This window comes from Thunnus albacares, chromosome 9, assembly GCF_914725855.1.
Source record: "Thunnus albacares chromosome 9, fThuAlb1.1, whole genome shotgun sequence".
NCBI lineage: Eukaryota > Metazoa > Chordata > Actinopteri > Scombriformes > Scombridae > Thunnus > Thunnus albacares.
In genome coordinates, this window is record NC_058114.1 from 23656462 (window position 1) to 23674862 (window position 18401).

Below are 18401 nucleotides of genomic sequence, written 5' to 3' on the forward strand. Positions count from 1 at the left end.
TCCTTTAGTCCTCGTCTGGTCTAGAAGAGTTGGAAGCATCACTTCCAAGCCAAATATTAGTAGTTTGCTGCAGTTTCTGCTGCACAATCAAGAATTTCTTTGATTTGAAAAGTGAATTTCACCATCTTAAAAGTTGAAATGAAGCAGAATTGCTGCCAGGCTGCTGTGTTTCTGTGCGGAGTTTCTGTTTGTTCATCCAGCTGGTCGGCTTTCCTCCACTTGACTCTCATCTACAGTGTGAGTCAAGTGGAGGCTCAAAATTGCTTTTATTGCTTTTAAGTGTGTTAGCCTTGTGATATAGTGGGGACCTGTTTCCCTGTCTCACACCCAAAGCATGCTGGGATAGGTTCCAGCCCACCATGACCAAAAATAGAAATAATCTGCTGAAAAAAATAAAATAATGAATGAATTAGTCAATGAAAATAGTTCCTTATAAAGTAGTGGAAAAAAAATAGATATTTAGCATCGTTTGTTTTGAATTTACACACTTCAGTATGTAAGACCTTGAATTACATGTTTGCTGAAATGATGATATGTGAATATACTGTATGTTCACTGAATGACACAACACTTGCAGAAGAACGTGTATCACATTTAGTGCAGACAGTAACGTGGGGCTTTTAGCAAGCTCTTTATTCCAGTCACAGGATCATCAGAGAGTGGACACTGCAGAAGTGTTGGTTGCTATCTGCCAGACATGCCAGAGCTGGAAGCCACTCTGCGATAGCTGGGCCACTCACTCTCACTGAGAGTACTTTGATTTCCTTGCCAGGCTCCTGGGCTCTCCCAGCCTATCTCCTGCCCCATGGCGTCATGAGTGCCCGGCACTCTGGAGCACTAGCAGGGGAGCTGAGTGTACAGACAGTCCTGGAGGGAGCAAATGGGGCCAGAGTTCTCTGTCAGCAGGGGAGAGGAAGCAGGAGTCAGCACAGTGGAGAGGGAGCACTGGCGTTTAAGGAGAAAGAGACAGGTGGTACAGTGTTGGCAGGTGTGTGTGTGTGTGTGTGTGTGTATATGTCAGGTACTGTATGTCAGTGTGAGTTTCCTTGGCCTGACCTTTATTCTGACTGGCAGGCAGTGGTGGGTTGATTAACAACCATCAAACACACATACTCACACATCTGGTGCCTGATGCAGTGACGCTCCAGTGAAATGGCAAAGTGGATTTGCTGAAAGAAAGGTGTCAGTGACAAGAAGGTTTCCATCTTTTAGATCTTTAAATCTCATTTGAAAAACACACATTTCTTTGGGAGATTTAAAACTTTGCAGGTATGAAACTCTTCTATGGCAAAATAGCCTGTAAATTACAGGCAGAATAAACCTACAGAGGCTTCTTGAGTCCTCTGCATTTACACATTTGGATGGCAAACACACACAGTTGTGTCTGAAGTCTTTTTTAATTTCCTCTTTGGAGACCATCTGTCCCAACTCTGCAGGGAAAACTGGCTGCCTGACCAGCAACACAAACACAGTGACAATCCCAAGATGCCCTAGAGTAATTAAAAGAAGAAACTCAGGAGAAAGTTTGGATAAAAGATGAATTCCCATTCATTTTTCAATGTAGCAGTGAAAAATGAGTGAATGGATGGATAAACAATCAAATGACTATATGAAACAGATTAGTATTTTATATCTGTTAGCTTAGCTTCCAAAGAAACATTACATATCACATAACCAGCTGCATTTCTAAAATATTGACAATTGCACATAAGTAGTCTTTAAAAATGTCATATTTTATAATGAAAGCATTCGCATGCTCAACAGATCAATCCACACAAGAAACACTGTAATTCTTTACTGTTTCTGAATGTGTTTTTTTCTCTTTTTGATAACCAGGCAGACAATAAATCTAAACCAGTAGGAATGTAAACATTAACAAAGATTCAGAGGCCATTGTAAGTGACACATGTAAAACATCATCATGACTAACAGAAGGCCGAGGAATTCACCATTACATGCCTTTATTGCATTAAGAAGTTCTGCTTCTATTAAAAATATGCAAAATGACTTGTTCATTGTGCTTCTCCAGCATGCTGACCCAAAATGAATTTCCTAAACATGAAGCAGTGGAATCACAATGTATTCAAATACAATTTATTTGTTTTCCTTTTTACATGTATTGCAGTGGGATATAACTGACAATGATGTTTCCATAGTGGGGAGCTTGCTTTTTTTACAGCCACACACACACACACAAAGAATATAGTACATGTATGTGGAGACTACAGTATATGCTAGGCACTAGGTATGCACAGTACATGTTATGGGATGTGACAACTGTAGAGTGGCTCAATAAAAGAAAATCAGGTCCCTGACACAGCATCATTTGTACTACAACTTTAGCGTTTGGTTTCACAGACTGAGATCGCATGTTTGCCCCAAAGGAATTCATAGTCATTGGTGAAGATTTCAGTGTGCATTACAGTAGCTAGCTGACATTGTGTCTGTTTAGGTATTGATTGGTTTTGGTATTAGTATTGGTTTTGTACTCAGTCACTGTTTAGTTGCATGCCATTACTCACACTAACAGGTCTGGGATCTGAAAACAAAAACAAAAGCAGGCAAGGATCAAGTTGAAAAAAAAAAACAACCAAAAACAGGAATGTAAAGACAATTAAAAAAAAAAAAAAAAATCTGAATGATTGCTGTTTGATATTGTATTATATTCTGTACAATACAGAAACATGTGTAAATGAAAAACAGAATTATTAAGGAAAAGGTGTTATATATATTATTATTGTGTTGTTGCAGCTGTTGTTAACAATAACAGAAATAATCTGAATTCATAAGCATGAATGTACTTGTGTGGCAAGAAACAAAAGCACATCCTCAAATGAACAGCCCTTGTGGGTAAACATTTTAAACACTCTGAATCTCCTTGCTTTACTTCCATTTATGAACCCAAAGACACATTTGAATAAAAACTGGAATGGAAAACAGACGGCAGGAAAGACAACAACAGGATATATGAAGAGAGTCTTTTTTTAAAAAAAAGCATTTTGAAAGCACACCAGTTGGCAAATCCAGATGCTTCTGTTAAGGTTGTTGCTGCCGTGTATGTGGCACAGATGCCACCCTTACCGAAGCCTGCAGGATATACTGAAAAAGTTGAACAGCTGAGTTGTTGTAACATTTACATAACACTAAACATGTTTGTAAAGTTGCAGAAAGAAGGAAAAGTGCATTCACAGAGTTCTGGGCAACATGCTTAGATGGCAGCAGTATCAGCATAGAAGGAAAAATAAATCTTAAAGCAGAATTGGTCAAACAGCCAGGATTTGCAAGTGGACTGAGGTGTCAGAATTTAAAAAAAAAAAAAAAAACACATATACAATATAAAAAAACATGCACACCTCACAGCAACTGGCACAGGATTATACACACACTGTGGGTGGTACTGTGAGGGACTGTAGAAAAAGTGATACATCTTCTGCAATGCAAATGGTTTTGTTTTGTTTTAATTACTATGTTCAAGTAATATCAGTTAATTCCAGATGATAATATGCATTTTGTCAAAGATTAAAAAGATATTCCATTTTCAAACATTTTCTTTTTTTTTTTTTTTTAAATTGTCTACAATTACAGCAAACTAGGCTAAATAAATAAATAGTCTGGTTTACATGATGCACATTATGTTTACACATGGAAATAACAACCATGTCAATCGAGTTATTTTCACTGAAGGGTGTGATTTGAATCTGAACACCTGCTCAAGTTCTTCCAAAAACAGACTTTAAACAAATTCTTAAGTAGAGTTGGGAAATCAATCTATGATGTGAAATATTGCATCTCCATTAACACCTCAAGCACACATCAAAACAATTTCTGCATAAAGTGACTTTCAAATTGTTATTGCTTTGTTTGCTAAACTTCCCTTTCAGACAATATGAAATTATGACTAAAATGTGTGTTGTGAATTATTCTCCAATTTGTATGTTTATTTTTGAATGTGTCAGACTGTGTCCTGACATTCATCTCCAAACATTTTGTAATATTTGCATACAAAAAACTGGAACTTTGGTTTGATTCCTCGTTAAAATTGTGAGGTTGATTTTGAAATATTGAGCTTGAGTTACTAATATTTAATTGCAATTTCAGTTCAGCTAGTGACTCTCTTTTTGCAGTATACACTCTATCACACTTATTTCTCCTTTCGTCTGTCTTTCTCCACTGTGTGCTTTCCAATTAAGTAAAAATGTCTAAAAACTAGTTTTGTCACTACATGTATTCCTGTCCTAAGACAATGCCTCCCAGACAGGAAACACAATGTGAAGTTCAGCAAAACACTATTCTCATATTAATTATTTTTGAGCATCCAAATAGGTTCCACAGGGCATAATTTGGGCATAAAACACAACAGACCTCAAAAACACTGTATAAAAATACTTATAAACCTTCAACTTTGTCCCAGTCAGAAATCTCAAGGTGGATAACAATGCAGGAACTGAAACTAAACAAAATGAAAATGCAAAATGATCAAGGAAAGGAACTCATTATTGGCACTGTATAATGAAATCCAGTCGAAGAAGAATAACAGTCCCAAACAGACCCCAGGGATTCCAATTTCCACCCTCATTACTCAGTAATGGTTCAGGCATTAGTGAGATGAGGTGAGTAGAATGCCAGGTCAAAAAGGGAGAAGAGGTTCCCTTCCTAATGCTTTTGGACACAAATCAGTGGCATCAGATGAACTCTTATTGAGGCATTAACAACAGAGGCACACTGCAATATACAGCTTGCAAAGAATCTGCACTGTCCTTGGCTGTTGATCAAAACTGTAGTGTTTACAGTTGGCTGGAGCTTTGCAGGAGTTTCATTATCTGTATGACCTGACTTTAGCATAGTGACACATTGCCCAAACTGCCACTGAGAAATTCAGGGTTACAAAACAATGGATTTACATTTTGATGATGTGGGTTTCAATGGTTTAACATTTTGACTCGTATAAAAATTCATTGTAATTAACTGGCAGTGCATTATCATTTCTAAGATACAATAGAATACTTTCACAAAGTGTTCAATATTACTACTCACATGACTACAGTCCATAAACCAATTACTAAATTCATCTTCAGAAATAAATTCTGCTGTCAAGAGAGTGTTATTTTATCAGGTGTATTTTTTTTACTGGATCTTGTTTACTCAAGAATATTAAAGCTGCATTAATCAATTTTTGGCCACTTGGGGGCAGAAGAACTCTAAAACAAGGGGACAGACACACAGCCCTGTCATATTATCGCCATATTAAGTTAGGTTAACTGTCTTAGCATTTACAGCAGACACAAGCAACATTATCATCCCATTGGAGTATCTTTTTTTCACCTGACGGATGTAACTCCAATATTCACTGGCCTTTTAACTCTGGTTTGGTCTGCACCAACTCCTAAAAAACATATCTGGCTTGTCAGCTTGTCTGCTGTTGTTACTGGGCATGTTACGCATAGTAGGTTTACAGGAGCTTTAAACTTTTTTGTTGAAAACAGCTTCCTGTTGAGGAAACAGGTTTAATGTCAAAAATAGGACTAATGTGTACAATAAATTTGTGGGCTTTAAAGCCAAAACAATGAGCCAAAAAAAGGCTAAAAAGCTCCATAGAGATGCAGAGTTGAGTGTCCGTTCTCTGCAAGTTCATCACTACGAGCAACAGTCTTCACATTATACTTGGTCATTTGATTCACTGTTAATATAAAAAATATTGATTAATGCAGCTTTAAATTGAACAAACATGCAGACATTTCCTGCAGAAATCGATGTCGTGGCTGCAACAAGACAATTTGTCCCACAGCTGTAATTTCAGTATTATAGATATTCATTGTCAGTGATCTGAAAATCCTAGGGACTCACATATTTATCTATGAAGACTATCAGAGGCAGGGAAGACTTGCAAAAGAGGCCAACCAGATTATGAAAATGCTATTTTGATTTATAAATATACTCATTCATCCATCCATATCAATAGTCTGGGGGAAATATGGCTTAAAATATTATATTATACTTATTTAATATAATCCAAATTTGTGCTTATACTCATTTGATCTGTAGATTTGTTTGAAGGGATACTTACGAAACACAAGAAAAACACAAGAAAAACACAGCATTTTAGTGTTTTTATGACTTTTTACAAAACCACAATTACTATGCCTTTGTGAAGAGATCAGCCAGTCTAATGACAAAATGTGGTAGATACAGTAGTTAAACCCCATTAAAGTGCCAACTTCTGATATCTGAAGCAGGTCCCTGATTTTCTTTTAGTCCCATCCGACCCAATGTTTGTTTTAAATGAGGTGAATGAGAGGATAGTGAAGCAGATACGCCCATATATTGTTGACTATGTTGTGAAATACAGTAAATAAAGGAGGATGGGAAGATGCTACTTTACCACTACTGTTCTGTGCATCTACTATGTCTGTGAGTAGAAACATCTCAATGGTGGAGATTCAAAAGTCACCATACAGACTTTGTTATGTTAAAACAGTCTCCCCTCAGATTTTCCCTGCTGCTAATCACTCATACATTCGGATAGTCAAACTGAAGTGGGTAGAGAGAATTGAAGAACTGTAAGAGGGAGAACAGAAATCCCCCCATGTTCCTGCAGTCAAGCCCCTCATTGATTCACTCCTCCGGAAGAGTTTAATTAAGATCACAAGTTTGAGGATAGCCTGGATCTGACTTTGATGTGGTCTGTCTCAGGAAGGCTCACTATGGAGTCTTTCTTGGGTAATCCCGAGTCCCCTGGACCTGTTCCCACACCCCCTACTGCAACCCCTGCACTAGCCCCCAGTCCCTGCACAGAACTGGGCAGGGATGCTACAGGGAAGGCTCCCACAGACATCTGGTGGGGTAATACCACCCTGTGTGGTATAGCGCTACGGACACCTGTGTGACCTGATGGGGTCTGGGGGGGTCCAATGGAAGAGGAGGAGACTTGTTGTGACTGGGGCGAACTAGGGGCTCCTGGTTGCAACCCCTCGTGAGGCAGTGAGGGCTGAGAGGCTGACAGTGCCCTGGCGTCTTGGCTCAGACTCCCCATTTGCAAGGAATGGGTGCTCTTATGTGTGCTGGGCCGGTGTGCAGGGCTGGCTATGTGCTGCTGGATTAGAGAAAGCTGGGAGCCTGAGGTGGGACCAGCCAGGGCACTGGATCCATACTGGAATGATCGTCCTCCAATTGCAAGTGGGCTCTGGACAGGGGGGCTGGACAGGACCGGAGCAAAGGCACCAGAAACAAGGAGCTGAGACTGCAGTGGAGAGGCTGAGACAGGGCTGGATACATTTTGCATTACCTGGAATCTCCTCACCATCCTGGGGGACTGCAGGTTCCCTGCTCCTACTGAGTTCCCTTGCATGGGGGCACAAAAGTTCATGGCTACAGCCTGCTGCAGGGTGGCAATAGCTGAATTCTGGGGCTGGGCAGAGGAACCTGAAGGAGTAAAAATCCCACCGTGTAGAGGGGGTGTCATGGACATGGCCCGCGGCCGTGGTACATCCACCTGTTGAACCATCTCCCGATCATATTTAACTATCTCCTGGATCATCTCATTCTCCCGGTTGTTGAAGACACCCGAGTTCAGATCATGTTGAACTTTGTGCATCAGGATTGAGTTCTTCTTGCCTGCAGTGACAAGGGGATAGAAAGTAGCTGAGGTGCACGCTAATGGTACTAAAAACAGGTTTACAGTTTTTACTAAAAATAGACATAATGCCCTATCATTTACCTTTATCTTTTATTCTATTTCAGGCCAGTACAGTACAGTAGCCCATATATAGAACATCTTTTTCTGCACACACAAACTTCATCACTGACAAACACATACACACATACAGAGTGTAATGGTCATATGTCTTGCATTGATTCCCTGTTGTGGGGACAGGCAGTGTTTTTGCAGAGTCACCTCAGTGCAGATGTGAGGGAGAGCATGTCTATTGCCAAAGCATTTGTTTATCTGTGCTTCTATGTCTATGTATGAACTAGCTTGCTTGAACCACATGCTTGAGCAGTGGTTGTATCTGCTGACTTAACCGTGACTTAACATGCATTTTTTATTGTTGAAGGATAAACCCAGGCTCGTGATGTACCAGATTACCAGCATCATGTGGGCCTACACTTCCATGTATGTACATCACAATCCCCAAACCTCTTGCATATAGGGTTTGGGCTTTTCATTGTCTTCAAACACTTAGCAGAGCAATGTAATGTAAGTATTCTGTTGCAACAAGGAATGCACAAACTTGCAGTATCAAGGAGGTGCACCAACTTCTGGACAAGAGAGACGCCAAAAAAAACAAACAACCTCCAATCAAGACTCAGCAGTCTTTGCCATCCTGACATCACTTCCCTTTCCCACCAGTTCACACCTTAATTCAGATGACTCTGATGACTCACATGAAGGCTACTTCACATTAACAACTCTCATGTGACATCCAGCTGTGAATGACTCACAGGGAATTAAATGACAGTGACTTTCCACCAGTAAGTAAAACCGATGAAGCCTCTTAGAATAGCAGCGTTAACACATTTCACATAGAGGGAGATACAGACGTCACAGCAGCTAAGTGTGTGAGCAGATCATCACATCTGATCTCACTGGCCAAGGCTATGGCAGTGGAAAAAGCAGTGTGTGCATCACAAAGTGGTCAGATTCAAACTCACCGGGGTCTCAGCACTGTCATATGAGTAAGATGCTACAGACTGTTGTGACTGGAACCTGCTGAAAGTTGAATTGACAAGTTCCTCCTCTCTGATGCAATGATCAAGGACAGTGATGGAGGAGGAGAACATCTCTCACCTTGACAAGGAGTGAGAAAGTTTTGGCGACCGATTCTTTCAAATCAGTAAATCGATTGTTTTGTGAAGAGAGGCAACTGATGGCAAGTTGATGCAGACAAATCCTCAATATGTCAGCTGTTTCATTTATTCAGTTATGGAGAAAAGTCCAAACTAGGTGGGGTGCTTCACAGTGTTAGATACATATAACCCCTCCACAACTGAAACAGGCTGAGGATCAGATGATGTAGTAGGAGAAGAAAAGATTTTTCCTTGAGGGATGCCTTTTCATCCAATTTGGTCTTGGAACCAAAAAAATGCAGCTGCTTGCTGGCCTTCTTAGCTACATCCAGATGATCCACCATCTGTTCTACCTTGGGGACAAAGAGGGTGTGCTGTGGGCAATTTGAGTAGCGAATATAGCTCCACTCTCACTGGCAGTTAGCTTAGTTCTCCGATGCAACAGGTGGTCTAGAGAGCTGGCATGAAAGCTTGGTTGTTAGTCAGCATAACAGCCTGATTAACACCCACGAAAACAAAGAGGTCAAAAAGGCTGGTCATGAACTCGCCCTCGAATGCAGTCAGCCTCCAGAATGAGTAAGATGGAGGAGGCAGGCCTTGACTATAGTGACTTATGTGTCCTCCTTGCATGTTGCATGGGTTCCATCTGTGGACGGGAAACATACACACTGTGGTAGTCTAGGCTTGGTGACGAGGTCCTGTCAGGGTTTGGAAGGAGCTGGCAGAGCAATTCCCAAAAGTTGTGCTGCAGCCTAGAAAAGCTTGTGAGGTAACGTTGAGAAAGGTCTTCCTCAAGGAGCGCCACCAGGTATTCCTTGTAGATATGGTGGGATTTGTTCTTGTCATACAATCTCCTGAAGAAGCAAGAGACAGGTAGAGTTGGCCTCTGCCTGGTACCACACTCCGAGTGTCCATCGGTGAGCCAGGTTTGTCAACATACACAGATTTACTAAACTCCGACACTAACGATACTGCTGTCAAAACTTTTATCTCTTGTTTCAAAGAGTAGTAGTGGACAAAACATTCAGGTAGCAGCTTCTCACTTTTTACCAGCACAGACTGTCGCTTTTGCCAGTTAAAATGAAAAATGTCACAGACAGGTCATATCAGCTGTCACTTGATGACAGGCTAAAATAAAAAGTGGCTGTCTGTTTGCTTTCTGCAACTTCATGTGATGTTTCTGTAGTTCCAACTCAAACAGAAGATAGGTCTTCTCTCTAGCTATCTCGTCAAGTTAAACGTTCATTCATATCATATCAGTGATTTTCTAGTTTTGAACTAGAAGCTTCAGTATTTGGATCAAGTGGCTGGTGAAAAATATGGTGTGCCAAATTTAATAGGCTACACTTATAATCACAATGTGCCCAATATGATTTCATATATTCTGCTGCTGTATAGTATATAATTTTTTTGAAGTATACTAAGCATCTTAGGCACAACATTTTCTTTCAAGATGAAATAAGTTTTATCATATCTCATTTTCAAGTTGTAGCTTGAGTGTGCACTGGGCAGTTGTGTCATTGACTCTCACTCAGTATCAACAGATACCCAACATTAAAGGACTCGGATTTGGGATGAGGTTACCCTCCAGCCTCTTCTTTTTAAAAGTCAAGACAACGCACTTTGATGCATTGAGGGTATGAATACAATGGACAAGGGATTAGCTCCACTCATTATAAGAATGGATCACAGGTCAGAGGCTATTTTTTATGAAAATGTGTGGCTAGCAGATGTAGCAGGCAGGGTTCCATCAGTAGTATGTGTAATTATGGTCTGTCAGGCTGAACTGATCCTAAATAAGCAGTCCTGGTCACAGATACTCGACAAAAAAATCTTTTAAACATAGTGGAACTTGGATATTCACTCTTTACATTTAAAAGGATCAAAGCTTGTGTTGTTATTTGTGAGCCTGTGTTCAGATTTTATATTCTTAACAAGGCTTGACAAAGCCAAATGACAGAACACATTATCAGTGATTAATATTCATCAAGTACACATGGAGTTCAGAGAGAATATTTGGTTGGTGGTTAGGTCTTGAAACAGACATGTCAGTCTGCCTCTAAATTGTGAGCTGACTGAAGGCTGCTCATGTGTGGAATCTGGCTGCTATGGCAACAACTGGGAAGTGGCGGATGCAGGGCCTTTGTAAACATGTGAAGTGTGGGTGGTCATGTGACGGAGGTGGGGGGTCGGGGGTGGGGGGTGGATGTGACATCAGCAGCGCAGTGACCTTGGGGGCCACGATGGGAGGGGAAAGTTGTTTCTGTTGTGAAAAAAAAAAAAACATGTTTCTGTTCACTTGCTAACAAGGAGCTCCAAAACAAAGAAAGCAGTCTCTGTGCATGTTTGTGTGTGTGTGTTTCTGCATTCAAACCTACTGTAGGTTGCTCAGACAGTCACTGCTGAGCAACCATTTTAACAAATCTGAAAAAAGAATCTAGAAAGCATACAGAGAAGCAATCCTGCACAGCAATTTCTGTCATGATATGTTACGTGTCACATACGTTGAGTAACTGTTTTCCAAAATGGCAGATATCCACAGGAAGCATTCAATTTCCATGACACATTTATACGCAAGAAACTACATAATAAATCATTCACAGCCATGAATACATTTTCACCCTCAACTCCCTTCCTCGCACATCGTCCCTGTTAGGATCATTCATACAGCACATCACAGCTGTCAGATAGCGCAGTGTTGTGACAGAGACATCACGTTAATGAATGAATACATTTTCCTCAGGCTTGATTTCATCTTATGAATAACTAATATGCTTATGAGGGCACCATACCTGTGGCTTTTATCAATGAGGCGTAATGCTAATTATCCAAGACTAAATCTCAAAGACACATTTTATAAATTAAGTCTGGGTGAATTTTGGTCCAAAGTAGGAAAGATTAATTTGTTACATCTTGTATTCGGTTTTACATACACAATAAAGATCTTAAAATCAAAATCCACCTGGGCTCACAGGTAGCTTGTTGACTGAGCAGAGAGACTAAAACCAAAGTTCCATGGTTTTATGGTTTGGATAAGCATGTGCTCATACAAATAAAAAATACATCTGAACATGAGTATTGCTCTGAAGTAAGAGTTTATTTTGTTATTGTAGACTAGTGTTAAATAACTTTAAACCTGCATTAAGTGATTTTTTTGGCCACTTGGGGGCAGTGGAAACAAGTTGTGAACATAACATCGGCATATCATCACCTTTTAAAGTTGGTATGATGAACTTGCTAACAAATAGTAGCTTATTTACACATCCAGCAGTTACAGAGCAACATTAAAATTCATTTGAAGTCATGTTTCTGGCCACCTGGTGAATGTAAGTCCAATATTTACTCTCTTTTAGATCTGTTTTTGATCTCTGTCAACACCTGAGGGAAATATCTGGCTGTGTCACTGCTAAATGCTCCACTAACAGCTAGCTTTGGTGCTGATAAAGATATAAGAATAATAATGTTACATTAATAAACTCCAAAAAGGTTTGAAGACCTTAACACACCAACTGACACTAACATGTTCTATGGTAATTCTTTGTTAAACAATATCAGATAAAGGCAAGTGGTAGAGTTGTCCTCCTCTTTATTGAACCAAGCGGTAGTCTTACCTATCCTGTCCAACCTGTCAATGGCCACTGTCTCAAAGGCCCTCCTCATCATGGGGTACTCCTCCAGCACCTCATTGAAATTGTCCACAGAGAGAGAGTAGAGGCGGCAGTAGGTGTCCGCTCGCACACTGGCCGTCCGTCTGCCACGGGTCAGCAGACAGATCTCTGGAAAGTGAAAGAGAGACCAGACAAGAGACGGACAAATCAAACAATGGCAGACTGACAGATTCCTGGGCGTCAGACAGTGACAGAGGACAGGACAGATATTATAAATAAAGAAATTTATACACTGCAACTGCACTATTACAAGACAAAATACTCTCAATTTAGGTTGTAGATGGTCTTTCTTTTAGTTTAGTCCTTTTCATTGCTGTTCACCTTTGACTGGAAAGGCACCCACTGACCGGAAGATCTTGGTTTATAGCCTTACTTAATGTCCATATGCATCAAAACTGAGTGGGTAATTCATACCCCCATGGTCAAAAATAAAGTATATACTGCATATGCAATAAGTCTGATACTTTGGCCCACTCTTTCAGTGTGTGTCGGTCATCTGAACATTTCTATATTTGGTTGTATCCGTCTTGGCTTTGAGCAAATGTGTGATCAGAATGAAAGTGGTTTATACGTGCAGTGGTTGTGTGTAGTCAGTATGACCCATTGACAGTAACACTGAGTATTTCCTCCAGCACTGGCACAGTACTGACAGCTGTGTAAAGGAAGCACACTCTATATTTGGAGATGTGCAGCTAAGCTTCATTACATTCAGTTGTTCCCCTTCCCTTCCCCTAGCATCTTCTTCTCTCTAGCTCTCTTCTTCTATGGGCTGGGGCTGACTTGTTGTCTTGACAACCATATGCCCTCCTTTTTCCCTGCCTGAAAGGTTGACCTCCTCTGACTCTCTGTGGGAAAGGGAGAAAAATATCAAAACACGAGGAGACTCCATTAAGAACACACATAGGGGCGCTACACTGTAGAGGAGTGTCCCTGTCTGTTCATGACAGTAGTGTCTTCCAGCAGCATGACGCCGTCAAGGAAAAATTGCTTCAAGGTAAACAGAAGCCTACAAATGTCATTAAAACATATGTTACTGTGCTAAAAAATAGTAAGATTAGCAGTAGTGGCAGGATCGGGGCCTCAGCTGGACACAGACATTTTCCTCTTCCAGATGCATACCGTAGATACAGTACAGTCACATTCCCTGTCATACATTCACCATGAGTCAGGGTGCAACGGCTTTCTATGCTGAGGTTAACCAAGAGTGACCTTGAGTGTGTCCATGTTTTCTGCTGATCTGATAAAGGATTTACAGTCTATTTCCTTGGAAGATTAATGATTAATAGCTTACGCAGATAGACGCTGCACTGCTTACTGTCTGTTAATGGTTATATTGTTCATGGTCAGCTACAGTAATGGAAGTGAAAGCGGTAGGATGAACTGTATGAAGCTCTTATGACATGTAACCATAACATCAGTCTGTCTATTGAACAAGGAGGTAATTCAGAATATATAGTCTGGTCAATATAGCTGAAACATCAGTGAAAAAAAACATCCTTTAGTAACAGTAACTTTCCGAGTTTTCTTTCTTATAAGTTTCCGTCCAGTCATGTAAATGAAGGTTCACATTTATGCATTACAGATTCTCCAGTGGACACAGTCTCTGCAGAATCCACTAAATTCCTCAGATGTCCTTTTGTAAAATGTCACTTGGGATCCTCCTGGTTATGCATAACACAGCCATTTGCACACTGCTAGAATCATTAGCTGTGGGAAGTGCTGGGAAAAGATAATACTGATGAAACCACTGGGGCTGCATTAATAAGCTGTTCAAGCCACTGGGCAACCATTTGTACCTTGTGGAAAGGCCTACTGTTATCCTTAAATATAAAAAATATAGAGAAATGCCGGATGAGTGAGGTGGATTGTAGCAGTGATTTAAATATTTCTAGCACTCTTTAGAATCCTGACTGCCTTCACCTTTTCCTTTAATTTGGGTTGCATTGTTTCCTCTTCCTGAAATACAGGACATGTACTGTATATAATGTCAAAAATTTAAACTTACAGTTTTATTTTCTGATGTATTTTCAGGGCAACTCCTCCACATATGCTCGCTTTCCCTTACCCTATTCTTATAGTTTCTGACAAGTACAGAAATTCATAGTTAATCAGATTAACACGAGTCACTCAGTGAATATGCAGCTATACAAAACTTACAGTAGTTTTCAATATTTTCAACACACGCAATTTAAGATCGAGCAATTGTTGTATGAACAAATGCTAAGTAAAGTGATGGCTGTGGCTGGACAAGTGGTGTATTGTTCTGTCAGAGAGCAATTTCGAAAAATAGCCAAAGGTTAAGCTGCAGACTCTGCTGCACCCATAGTCATGAGAAATTGTACAAAGCCCTTTTTTTTCTAGATGTATTAATACAGTAATGAAGCCAATTCAGCCATAGTTAAAATGTGCACAAAAATGTGGCATGATATTCAAATAGCCAGAAAATGGAAATGACCAGAGACAGTACTTAGTTATCTGTAGATGATCTAACCCCTACTGTCTGACAGGTCATATTGCTCTCAATAAATATATCTATCTATCTATGTAGATATAAAGGGCTCATTCTAAGGTAATGAACATGTAACGATTCTTAATTTCATGGGATTATACACTAATTAAAACATACTTATGGATATTATATTCCATTTCTGCCAAGTCTGTTTCACTAGATGCCACTAAATTCTAAAAGTGTGTGGGTGTTTGTGCACATTTGTGAGTGTTTATGGGTGGCAACAGTGGCACCACATGTTTCTTAACAGCCACAGGGGGACAACAGCCTGGGAAAGTGGGATAGAAGTGGCTGTAAGGAAAGTATGTTAGAACTGTTTTCAATTGAGAATTTAATTTCTTTCCATCTAATGGCTGTTTTTGGTATTGCATGTAGTTTAGTAACTGTTCTTCCTTTGTAGCATAGAGGAAGAGTGTTAGGAAGTTCCTTCTCTTTAGCAAAGCGAAAGCAGAGTGGTCCTGTGTTTTAAGTGTGAAGATAATCTTTTAGCCATCCTTTTGTTTGCAGACCTTCAAGTGGCACTATCAGTATGTTTATTGGTAATCATTTCAGTCTTTTTGTTTTTGATTAATCATTTTCTGTAATTTGTTACAATTTACTAATATTGTGTTACCGTGTGACTACACATGCTGTTGGCTTGAATTGTCCATAGCACACTTACCTCACGCATCTATCTGTGTATTTGTTTTATCATATTTACCTTTTGTGCTTACCTGCTTTCCTACCAGAAGTGTATTGCCATCATTTTACTTACCTTTACTTTTACTGTACCTTTTTTCAGTTTCACACTTCATATTAAATCTGCCTAAAACAACTACCGCCTGTTCCTTGGAGAGATGGTATGAAGAGGAGTTTAGCTAGCTGTGAAAACTCAAGATAGTCTCCGTAGGAGGACAATAGGGTTGGGTACCAAATTCACTACTTTTAAGGATACCGACTGAATTAGGCCAGTACTACAGAGTGCCAATTCATGTTAGATCAATCGGTGCCAAATTCAGTACCTTGAGAGAGTGAGTGTGGCCCTGAGCAGCCCCAAAATAAGTTTTAAAAACACACATTTACTGACCGAAGTGTCTCACATGTAGGCTCCAACACTGACAGGAGCACCAGCCCGCGGATACAAAGAGACACAACAGATCAATTTTACCAGCTAGTTAGCATGGCTAGCATCGTTAGCATAGCCGTGCTGTGTGTAGCCCATAGACTGTATAAAAATAAGTGCTTGGCAGGTGACAGGTGTGCTTACGGTGTTTATGTGCTCTGAAAGATGTCACAGCACAGATATTAAGTCACACAGTTGATCGACTGTTAGCCTAGCATGCTAATCCTAGACCATACATAAACATATGGATGAGACCATATGTTTATGTATGGTCTCTCTGCAATAACAAAGTAATGCTACTTTGTTGTTGCAGAGCGTAAAGTACTGAAAAAAGGTACCCTTGGGTACTGATATCGAATTCCAGGTACCAATACCAGTATCAATTCAAATGTTAACGGTATCCAACCCTACCAGGAAATAACAGTACAGCAAGAATGCACAAAAGTCCAAGTAGAAATGTCAGGGTGGTGTTTTATTTCTTTATCTACTTGTTGAAAACATTTTATTTAAATAGTAAACACAATCTGTGATATTGCTGTGGCGGATTCTATCAGGATTTGAAGAGCACTTGCGTGGAAGCACAGAATAGAACAGAATAAAACTGAATAGAAACTGATGATCCTGAGGTGATGAAGACGGTGACATACCTCCAAAGTAAGAGCCATCCATCAGCTTCATGCCTATACTTCCTTTGGTCAGGACGCTGACCACACCATGCTGGATGAAGTACATCTTCTTGCCAATGGTGCCCTCTCTAATGATGTAGTCCCCAGGCTGGAAGACTTCAAATCTCAGTTTGGTCAACATAGCTGTCACAAAGTTGGGATCGGCGTTGGCAAACAGCGGCATGGAGGCCACCAGTTTACGGCAGTTGAAGTTGACAATTTCCTAAGTGGTGATATCAAACAGTGCATGATCACAATGCTGTATCAGGGATTGGATGTGTCAGATTGTTGGGCATGCATGTTACACATTGCAAAAGTCTTACTTTGTATTACACACAGCAGTGCACCATTACTCAAGAATTACACTGCATAAATTCAGACATCAAAACAGTCAGTTCTGGAGAGTGGTTGATTTAGTTTTATTTTGTTTTGGGGATCTTCTGTATTGCTTTTTACTGAAAAAAAATAGTTTTTAATATGAATATTTTAAAGCAGCTGAAAATCAGACATTACAAACATCACTTGCACAACAAACACTGTAGTTTAATATTTTTTTGTTTCTTTTTTAAATTACCTGACGAGACCCTGATGCTGCTCATTTGAGTATTTTTCTCCTCATTTACTATTATATGAAGCATATCCTGAGCTGTCCTTGAAGTGACAACACCTTTTTTTTACTGTAAACTGCAGTAAACAGTGTCAGCTGGCAGCAGGAAAAAACTAATTTTGTAATGCATGGGAACATGAAGTCCACTTTAAAATATCGTTAAAACCATCTGCTCCTTTAAAAAAAAATCAGGTTCTTCTTCAGTGAAAATTGGCAGAAAGATAGCGAGCCTTAATTATAGAAGACTTCATTAACTACAAAGCAAGTTAGTAAATTAAGAACTGTTATTTACCAAGAGCCTGTGGCTGAACATGATAAAGAATTTATGCTGATTCACTTTCTTAGTGGAGAGTTAAGAAGTTTGTGTGTTTCTGGGTGAATAAGCACATTAAAGTTGATGCTTGAGAGTTTTCATACCTCACGCAGAGGCTCATTAAGCTCCTCAAGGATGCTCTCTTCATCAAACATCTTGCCTTGGTATCTGTGCTCGTAGTAGTCATGGATTTTCTGTCGGAAGTCAGCCGGTAGTTTGTGGAACGACATATACTGCTCCACTTGTTTGTACTAGAGGATGGAAAGAGGCGTGAGAGATGGTGGTGATGTTGGGAGAGAGGAAGACACAGAAGCATAAATCAATGAAAACAGGGTTCAGCAACTCTTTTGTTAATTGTTGCAGGAAGAAGTTTCTAGAAGTTCGGCAGCAGTTTCACAGCGTCATGGTTTCACTGAACAAGCTGAGATAAAACTAATCATACAATTCCTGCAGCATCATGGTGACCTCACTAAGATAGTGAAGCTCAAAATGACTTTTTGTCAGACTGTCTTATTATAGCCTCGTAATCAACTGTAGCTTTCATGTGCGCAGTTACTGAGATGCAAACATGAAGATCCTGTGACCCATTTATACCTTGTTGCTATGGGAGGAAAACTGCGATGAAGCTGTAAAGGAAACATGACAGCTCTGTAAAGCCCATGAGGATTCATCACGCTCGACTGTGTTTAGAGAAGAAAGAGACGCTGCTAATGTACATCTTAACCACAGCCAGTCTCTCTCTCTCTCTGGTGG

The 18401-nt window shown here is 40.0% G+C and overlaps 1 protein-coding gene across 1 annotated transcript in view; it reads right to left on the bottom strand.

Annotated features, from left to right (window-relative positions):
• Positions 1 to 1734: 1734 nt before the first annotated feature.
• hcn2b (hyperpolarization activated cyclic nucleotide-gated potassium channel 2b) overlaps positions 1735 to 18401 on the bottom strand; it is a 43748-nt gene continuing 27081 nt past the window's right edge. The window contains exons 5-8 of the mRNA XM_044362511.1: positions 17753 to 17899; positions 16711 to 16951; positions 12396 to 12560; positions 1735 to 7611 (exon numbers count right to left, since the gene is read on the bottom strand). Coding sequence (XP_044218446.1) covers positions 6641 to 7611; positions 12396 to 12560; positions 16711 to 16951; positions 17753 to 17899 — 1524 coding nt within the window. The 3' untranslated portion in view covers positions 1735 to 6640. The remainder of the gene's footprint in view (positions 7612 to 12395; positions 12561 to 16710; positions 16952 to 17752; positions 17900 to 18401) is intronic.